At 32.0% G+C, this 9,902-nt stretch overlaps 1 protein-coding gene and 1 long non-coding RNA gene across 2 annotated transcripts; one reads left to right on the top strand and one right to left on the bottom strand.

Moving 5' to 3' along the window:
• Positions 1-395: 395 nt before the first annotated feature.
• LOC111241453 lies at positions 396-2,559 on the top strand. The gene is made up of 3 exons (XR_002667433.1): positions 396-595; positions 742-814; positions 2,349-2,559. It is a non-coding gene; the product is annotated as an uncharacterized LOC111241453 (long non-coding RNA).
• Positions 2,560-4,358: 1,799 nt separating this feature from the next.
• LOC106758915 (protein ALP1-like) lies at positions 4,359-9,634 on the bottom strand. Its single transcript, XM_014641929.2, has 3 exons — positions 9,249-9,634; positions 8,978-9,162; positions 4,359-5,488 (listed from the first exon to the last, which is right to left on the bottom strand). The coding sequence occupies exons 2-3, from the start codon at positions 9,111-9,113 to the stop codon at positions 4,440-4,442; spliced, it is 1,185 nt and encodes a 394-aa protein (XP_014497415.1). The 5' UTR covers positions 9,114-9,162; positions 9,249-9,634; the 3' UTR covers positions 4,359-4,439.
• Positions 9,635-9,902: the final 268 nt, after the last annotated feature.

Genomic DNA, 9,902 nt, shown 5'->3' on the forward strand with positions numbered 1-9,902 from the left:
ATATATATATATATATATATATATATATATATATATATATAGAGAGAGAGAGAGAGAGAGAGAAATAATTAAAATATTATTATTTTTAATTAAGTGGAAAAATGTCAAATTCTTTTAAAATTGCGTGATAAAAAGAAATACAGAAGATTTTATCAAAATATTATTTTTTTATAATTATTAAAATATTATTTTGGGCGTATTTTTATATAAAAAAAATCAAGTATTTTCTTTCCTTTCATTCAATAAAATATAAAATGTAAATTTAGTTTTTGAAAACATTTATTAAAAATTAAAATTATATTAATAAAGATTAGATAGAGATACGTATTGTAAGGATCTGAAAAATGAAACCAAGAAGGACAGGTGTTCTAAACTTTTGAAATCAGATTTTAAAGACCCATGGACCATAAAAATAGATTTTTTTGAAATCTCTGGTTCATTTGCTTAAAACACCCTCTCTCTAGAAAACTTGTTCTTCAGAGTTCTCTCCTCAATTTCTTCACACTGAACCATTCAATCTTTGAAAAAGGTGTTCAGGTGTTCCCAGCGTAGAGGACTTCGAAACCTACTGATCAATTTCCCTTTTCTTCAACTGGTAAGTTGCAATTCTCTTTCCGTGCAATTTTGGGGCTGGGATCATGCAACAATTGGGGTTTGCATGTAATTGATTTTGTTTTCCCCAAATTTTAGTTTCAACCATGCTCTAAAATCTGCCTTCCATCACCAAATTGCAATATGCAGGTGATTCTAGTCTTCCTTGAAGTGAAATTTAGCGTTTAGGGGTTTCCTGTGTCTTGAGCTGTTCGACTGAGAGGTAAGGGAAGCTGGGAATTTTTGTTTTGTTTTATAAATTAGAGTTGCATGAGTTAGGATTATTATGTGAAATCTGTGAAATAATGCATATGTGAAATGTTTTGGTGAGATTGTGTTATTTGAACTAAAATTGGGTTGTATGTGTGTATGAGATCATATGTTATTTGATTCTACAAATGTGATTCTGTAAATGGTTGTTTATGAATTTGTATGGTTGTGATATGATGCTGGAATTGGAATGATGGGGTGGAGGAAATTCTGTATATAGGATTCTAGATAGAAAATTAAGCAAATCAAGGTGTTTTAGGCTATATTAAGGGAACTAGGGTAGTCAAATTTGGAAGTTGGAGTCATAGAGAGTCTTGGCCAGTTTAGACCACTTAGATAAGTCAAATATGACTTGTTAGAAGTGTCAAAATAAACAAAAACAATCTTTAAGTGTCAAATTTAGATTTAAGCCCAGAAGTTGAGAGAAATGAGGTTTTTGAGTGTAAATCTATGCATAGTTGCTAGGGATTGAGGTTAGAAATGTTTATAAACCTTTAGAGAAGTTTAAATACACCTAAATTTTGAGTTAGAATGATTAAAAATTCATAAAAAGGTCTAAAACGGAACTTAGGGGTGTGGATTTTGCAAATCTGCAGAAAAATCTGCATAATCCACGCCCGGGCGCCTCTGAAGGGCGCCCAGCGCCCTTCAACGCGCTGTTTCACTTTAATTTTGGGTCTCGGGCGTCCCTAAAGGGCGCTGGACGTCCTTTTCTGCTGTAGCTTTTGTTTTTGATAGTTTGTGGGATTCCGGATGTCCGTTTTGGACGTTCTTTAGGTCGTTCTGGGGGTTTTGACTCTTCCGGAGCCATTAGTGAGGGTCTCCAAGCTATTTGAATTAATTAAGTATTGGTAATTAAAGATTTTAAAGATATTTGCATTAATAAGTGATGTTTTTCTGAAAATATGTAATTTTTGAGTATGTATAAGTTGTTTTTATGACATAACTAAAGAATGATTGTGTTCCATGTGGTGTAATATGACTTAATGAATTAATTTACATCTCTTGGTGAGATTAAAAATTAAGTTTCTGGAATGAATATACATAGCTCAGTTTTGGGGGTTTTCCTTAACACTCTAATGGCTATTCCATCTCACTTAGAGAAGAATATGTCATGTGGTGAGAGTAGGAGGTCCTAGTCTTGGTTGTCTCCATTTTAAATGGGCCAAAATGAGTGATAACGGACTAACCTTGTGGTGGTAGGGTGGAACCCATAGCAATTGGCTTTGCAAAGCAGTAGAGGCCACCACAAGTGCATAACCCGCCATAGCTCGATATTCATTCTAGGTCCGGACGAGTCTAATTCTAACATAACCTAATAAAACTATTCTTCTATGATTTGTTTGCTTGCATGTTCATTTTATTCTAGCCAGTCTTATATAACTTGTACACTCTTTAGAAATCTAACTTACCCTTGCTGCTTGGTTGTTTGTTCTGTATGTGTTTGTTTTTCTTTTGCAATGATCATCCAAATTGGATGTGAGCAGAGGTAGGAGAGGTGTCATTGGAGCAAGCTTTGGAGGGAGATGATGCAACCCCTAGCTTTTAGGCTTCTTCCTAAATGTTGTCTTTATTTTGAAATACTCTTATTTTGTAAAGTTTTAAATTTCTGACCTCTTGTAGGATGACTGTAAATCCTATACTTCATTATAAAAGTTCTATTTTTTGTTTTATAATTCCATATGTATTCTTAAACTATCGTGCCATATTATAATGTTTAATCATTCTATATTATATAATTTTATATAATTTTTGAGATGTTACACGTATAACAGTGCGGGTCGATCAATCTCATTTTAATCTGTTTCACATTTGATCGATAGAAAACGAATTGATTTATCCCATTTTACTTAAGAAATACTAACTTTTTAGTTTGTTCCGCATAGTGTATAAAAATTTTAATAACTTTATTTTTATTTAATTAAATTAGTAGAAATAATAATTTATATAGACTTATTTTTCTTAAAATAGTTATATTTATAATTTTATATTTTATAATTTTTAAATATAAGTCTATTAAAAATAAAAATGGATTTAAAATGAATTTAACAAGAGAAAGATTGTGAATGAGAAAACTTTTAGACTAAACACAAATTATTTTTGGATGAATGGAAGAACAACAAAAATGAACAAGTTATTAACAGACTAAAATATTCCATCGTCATTTTTTTTTTAAGTTTGTGGATCTGTATGTATGATTAGCCCTACCATCCTTATACATTTGGTTATTGTAGTTATTCAATATTACACTTTTTAGTACTAAATGAATTCTGATTTATTTGAGGAGAGAATATATGTAGGAATGCTTTAAATAACAATATTTAGCTGAGTGTGTGAAGCTAAATGTAAGAAGTGGTCAAACTCTGTACAACCGAGTTAAGATACTGAAAAAGGGAAGGAAGGTTTGTAATTTGTTTGGATTTGTAATTATATAAATATTTATATACTTGTGAATTTTTGTCATGCTGGTAAAAAAACCAAATAACTTATTTAAGCCCAACATAATTCAAAAGAAACATATTTTAAAAAAAAACATTTTTTCCCTATAATTTTATAATAATAAAAATAATAGTGATAATATTTTACTAACTTATAATATTAATATCTGATAATTAATAATTCAACATTCACCGATATACTTTTTAAAATAATAGACTTCATTACATTTTTTCATAAAGATAAAATAGAATAATTTTAAAAAAATAGGAATTTTAGTAATATATTTTGAAGATATGACTTGCTACTCATACATATTATATGAATGATTTTTGTACTTTTGCCCGTTAATTGGTATGTTTATCAGTAAATATTAGTTTGTGTGTGTATATATAAGAAATATATTAGGTAAGAACAAGTGAATGAGTATTAATAAAAGTTAATCTGAAACTGAATATGAAGATTAAGTCATTGAGCCTTGACTTTATCTGCTTTTTGACATTGCTTAAGCTATTTTGAGACAATAGATTATTTAATAAACCAACCATACTCATTGTCATAAAATCAACATACTTTTGAATAAAAGATTTTCTATTATTATTTAATGTGTCATTATTATACTGTAGTACATATTATAAACTTATATAGGACACCTATTGAAATAAGTTAAATGAAAAAAAAACTTTAATGCAAGTTTTTCAATCTCTGATAAGTTTCATAGAAACTCTTCCAAATTTCATTGTTTCACAGTCAAATCTATCTACATCAATCTCTTTTATATTGTACAATCATGAGTACTCAAAATTTAAAAGTGTTTGATATTTTTCATTACCTTGTTTCACAGTAAAAAGGTTTTGCAAGAAAATGTTCATCATAGTTTCCAACTAACACTAATCATCATATCCCTTTATTCTAGTAAAAATAACTATGTCCAGAGAAGGATTTAGATGTGAATTTACGACTGACTTACCTTATTCTCGGTCACAGTTTGGTAACCCTGCAATTTCATTGTCATGCACAATCAAATCATTTGCAGTCTAGAAATTGGGGAGGTGTCACTATACCATAAGATATGCTTTCTTAGAACCTACAATATTTTAGTAAATTCATTTGAGCAACCAAAAGAAAATGAAAGACAAAATTTATGAAGACAATTTTCCAGTCAAGTAGTGAGACAAACTGTCTCTTAGTGCAACTCCCTTCTCATCTACAGCTCCACAAATCAATTGATGATAACCAGAGTCATGATCATGAGACAAAGACAGTTCATCTTGCACTTCATCGTTCAAATCAATAACAATGTTGTGAAGTACACAACAAACAAGAATAATCCTTGGCAGACGGTGTTTGTCTGGTCTCCACATCATTCCATGAATGATTCTCCACATCTCCTTCAGCCTTGTCAGTGCTCTTTGTGCCACCACTCTTGTTGCTAAGTGCTGCTTGTTAAACTGTGCTTTTGGTTCTGAGAGTTCTTTCCCTTCATAGGGGACAACAAGGTAAGGTAACAGAGGATAACCTGAATCACCAATTATATATTCTCTTATTTCTGATTCTCCAGAGAGCTGTAATTTGCTTCCATTCAACCTCTCACCCTTTTCACAAAGTTTGTTGAAATTTGAACTCTCAAATATCAACCAGTCCTCCATTTTACCAGGCCAGCCAGTGACTATGTCCCTGAACTTCATGTCAGGATCCACTATTGCTTGCAAGACCATGCTATGATTCTTTTTGTGATCAAGCCACACATTACAGGAAGGTTCAGATGCAGGTAAACACATTGTGATGTGAGTAGCATCAATTACACCACAGCAATTGGGGAGACCTCGTATTTTCTCAAATTTGGATTTGATTGCATTCATTTCCATTTCTGTAGAAGGCCATTGCAAGTGGTGAATACCCTTTTCTTCCATGGATTCCACAAACCTCCAGGTGACTTGTGAAACAGTTGAGTGGTTTAGTCCAAATGAATCACCAATTGTGACAAGGGATTCACCTGATCCCAGTCTTCTCAGTGCCACTGCTACTTGTTCACATAAAGACAATGGTTTGCCATTTGTAAAGACGAAATGTGCAGATTTTGTCATCATGTCATCCTTAACAAGAGAACATATGTACTCAAATGTCTTTCTGGAGATCTTGAAAACAGACTGGAAGCTATCCAAACATTTTGATGGAGACTGCTGAAGACCTGCCAATTAACATGAGTTATATATATATTTTTAAACTGAATGTTCATAATGTACGCTTTTGTATATGATGAATTTCCTTCGCTATCTCTGAAAGGACAAGGGTCAGGGAGGGATCCAATGCTAAGTGAGAAAAATCACAATCCTTCAGTTTGTTGGAAAAATCAGTGAAGTTCATTTGTTAAGAGGAGCAAAAACACAACAAAGAAAATGAAAAAACTATACAATATGTTTTTTATTACTGAAACAAGAGGCCAGATAAACAGCTACACATTTATTTTATAGTTAAGCAATAGACTAATTTAGAAGTAATTTACTTTAGTGTATATAATAATAAACTGATGCATATCAGTTGAACCCGGAAATCACATAGAAATAACTAATGATTTACTGCATCTGGTTCATGCATGAACGTAAATATAATACAGTTAAAAAAAACATGCAGAGTAAGAAATTATTATCTGAGGTATAGGACAATAATATCCCTAAGTTCGAACAAGAATGCATTACATTTATACTAAAACTACTAGTTAGATTAGAGATTGGATGTGAATAAATAATGCATGTCCTGGACTTCTGTAAATGGTATTAATATAAGTCATGATCTTAGCAATTCTAGATCATAGCATTTCATATCTGTCATTGTAAATTACGTAGTTATGGGTACTGAAACAAACTGGATAGTAATGATGTCTATTGACAAGTATATCAACTTAAAGTAACAACATGAAAAAGTGATATCACTAATGGAGTGAAAAACACCAAACTTGATGAAATATCCTGGTTCAAGCTTAATGTAAATCAAACTAAATAAAATTGTATTAACCATATTTCTATCCCATACTCATGTTTGATTCTTATTCCACTTTTTCACTTAAAGATATGGGGAGCAGAAGATTTTTCTGTTTTCCTGAGATTACAGCAATCATCAACCCGCTCATTTATAACCGTAGGTTAACTGTCTTACTTAAAAAAGACAGTCTCTGCAAAGCCATATTATCATGTACATGAGCTGCTGCTACTTTCCAAATGTAAGTACTTAAACCTTTTGGCAAATTCAGTTCAAGAGAAAAACTAATTACTTGAAAAACTGAAAGATTCTCAATGTTCATTGAAATGTTGCAATTTAAGAAATTAATCGATTAAAGGCCAAAACCAGTTCATCAAACATAAACATAAACATTGGTTAAAAGAAATTTAAGCTAAGACCAATATAATGCTGGTGGTCACATACTCAAGCATAAAAGATTGAACAAATTCAAGAAATTCTATTTCAAAATTTAAAAAGGGTTTCAGTAAATGTGGTCTGGTTACAGTAGATGGTTGATTAAATTCCCCACATCATTATACATCAGAAAGGTGAACCATTTCAAAACTATACACATATGAGCAGATACAATTTGTTTAAGAGTACTATACAAAAAGATCACAAAACATAATATAGACAGGGTTATATTTGTAAGCAGATATCAAGATTGTCAGGAATAATTTATCTCATACTACAGCAAAATGCCTACTCAACATACCTTCTCATAAAAAACTTTGATGGTCATTGCAAATAATGTTCTAGTCCTACAAACCACTAGATCTGTTTATCTAAAGTATAAAATAAACAGAAACCCACCTAGGGTAGCAAAAGTACACAAAGCTCAACATCTTGAAACTAACCAATCAGATCATGGCTGTAAAACTTAAAACATAAAGCAGATGATCTGACATCGTTGGCTTATGAACAACAAATATTTGTGCATGATAAACTTACAATTTAAAACATAAATTCACTCCACTTAAAGTATTATCTGTATAAAGTCTAAGAACACATCTCATATATTGCTTGCTGATCGCCTTCCCTTTTCCCTTGAGAAAACTAATAAGTGAGAAATCTTCTCGAAACATTCTTTTGCAAAATCTCTTTTTTGTTTTTCTTCAGCTGCAGGATATGATGAAAAAATAATCTACTTTCTTCCTCATTTTTAGCTTATTTTCATATGTAAAGGTAAGACTAAACAAAATGATCCTTTCCATATCTTCACACAGGGAAGAGCCTTCTGGCTCTAATACATTGTTTTTTTTTTTAATTTTCCTCATTTTGATTCCCCTTATTTTCCATCCATTCATTTTCTTTTCCTCCTTATTTATTTTTCAAACAAATGCTTAGGAAGTAAGGAGTCAATAAAAATATTTAAAAAACAAAGCCAAAGCAAAGATATAGCATTGAAGCATCATTAACCCTTTTGAAGAAACAGTCCAGAGAAGCATTAATGCTAATAGAAGATACAGATAAAGACTGTTCACTTATTTTTCCTGCATAATTCAAAACCCCTTTTCTTTTCCTGTAGTTTCTTTCACTCAAGAATCTAATAAGAGTATATGCATGCCAACTGCAAGCATCAGGCTGCAATAATTAGGTGTTTAATTAATCACTTGAGTAGAACAAGAAATAATACAATGAACAAGCAAGAAAACTTTAGGAACCAAAACATTGAATTTGAAGTACTATGTTGATTAAATTATTTTGTTGCAACTTTCTAAAAGAATTTCTAGAAAACCATGTTCACAGTTAACAAAATTCAGGTCACTTCCTTACAAGAAGTCTAGTGAATGGAGCAGAACTGTAATAAAGCAATGCCCAAAATATTGTGCATGAACTGCAACTTAACACCAATAGAAACACTTTCATTTACCAGCAAAATATTTATGAGAGAGGTTACCCATACCAAGGCCAGAAGCAGTAACTTTGTTTTTGCTTTAATGAAAATTTGAAGCTCAAACTAATAACGAAGTTGTAAAGCACCCTAAATGAGAAGGTAAGGGAATACATACATAACTTTTAAGTCTGCAAAACCAACTACAAAAAAGTAGCACGAATAAGTTACAAAATGTTAAGTCCAGTATAACTCCGGACTGACATAAAACTGAAAGCACAGACAAACCAGATTGTGTTTTTGGACACACGCTCGACACACGTGTATTCTGAAAAAGCTATGTCAAATTGGGTCAATTATGCAGAAGCTATACCCTATTGTTTCTGATGGACACTCTTAAAACCTATGAGGCTGTGAAGATGTGGAAACAAAAACGCTATGCCCAACACCAAGAAGAAAGTACCATACTTCCTTGGAATTTCTCATACACCCATAATGTACTACATGATACACAAAGCTGTGCAAGGTTTATTATAATGCTATTTATAATGTGATTAACCATTCCTTGATTAGTACGATAAGATAACACGATAAGAACGACAAAATACTTGAAAGTCAAATTAGGGATCCTTAACATATACACCAAAATGCATTTGAGATACACAGTGTGCAAAGAATTCCCATGACAAAAGGAGAAAAACTGTTATTCTGTAAAATAGAGAAGAAAAGCAAGACATTGAGCATAGCAGGCCACGATTCATTAGCAAAAGCAACAGCACAGATAAAAAACGAAGAGCAAACACGAAAGGAATTATTGAACACAGTGAAAGACAGAGAGAAATCTACCATTCATCCTCTTTGACAAGTCATCCCACCAATCTACAGGACCCTCTCCCTCGGGTGACCCAGAAGCAGCGGAACCATTCCTGTCATGCTTCTTCTCTGGCTTTCTTTTCTTCTTCAATCCTCTCACAGGACCCATGACCAGTCAATCGAATCAGCAATACTCTGGAGATTCGGGGAGACAAAGCCTGCAAGAATTCACGGGGTTAAGAGAAAACAAAAAGCAAAACAAAGAGAAGATTCATTATGATGATGAAAGAGCAGCAACACTCACCAGAGAATGATGATGGAAACAAGTTGTGAGAGCAGGAATAATGGTTAGTTGTGGAACAAAGAGTGGTGTATGAGTGTCTGTTTAAAGCATGCAAGAAAGGAGTGAAAAAAGGGAAGAGAGGGCAGTTAAAAGTATGCTAAATGCAAAAGAAGGGGTAAGATTAAGGTTAAGGTTAAGGTTAATGTTAATGTAAGTGATGCAAAATCCAACCAACACCAAAAACAACATGTGGGTTGGTTTAAGACAATGTGTCAACACTTTCTCAGGGGAGAAGGGACACACAGACACAGATATGATATGGTGTTCTGTTCTGCTATGGGGCACTCTAAAAAAAAAAAAAAAAAACATCACCAATTCACCATCTTCATTCCTATGTATATTAAAATACACACACAACACAACTCAGATGCCTCATCATGAAAATCAAAAAGCTACTTCTCTTGATTTCATAACTATGTGCATAACAAAACAAAAGGAATAAATGACAAGCATAAAACCAATTTATTATATCATTGAATTATTCTTCTACCAAAAAAAAAATTATAAGTAAGAGATAAATAACAATTATGTATATAACATTTTATAAATAAATAACATATACACTCTTGGCAAAAAAACAAGGAAATCATTATAAATTATAACTCTTTTTATTTT

This window comes from Vigna radiata, chromosome 4, assembly GCF_000741045.1.
Source record: "Vigna radiata var. radiata cultivar VC1973A chromosome 4, Vradiata_ver6, whole genome shotgun sequence".
Taxonomy (NCBI): Eukaryota; Viridiplantae; Streptophyta; class Magnoliopsida; order Fabales; family Fabaceae; genus Vigna; species Vigna radiata.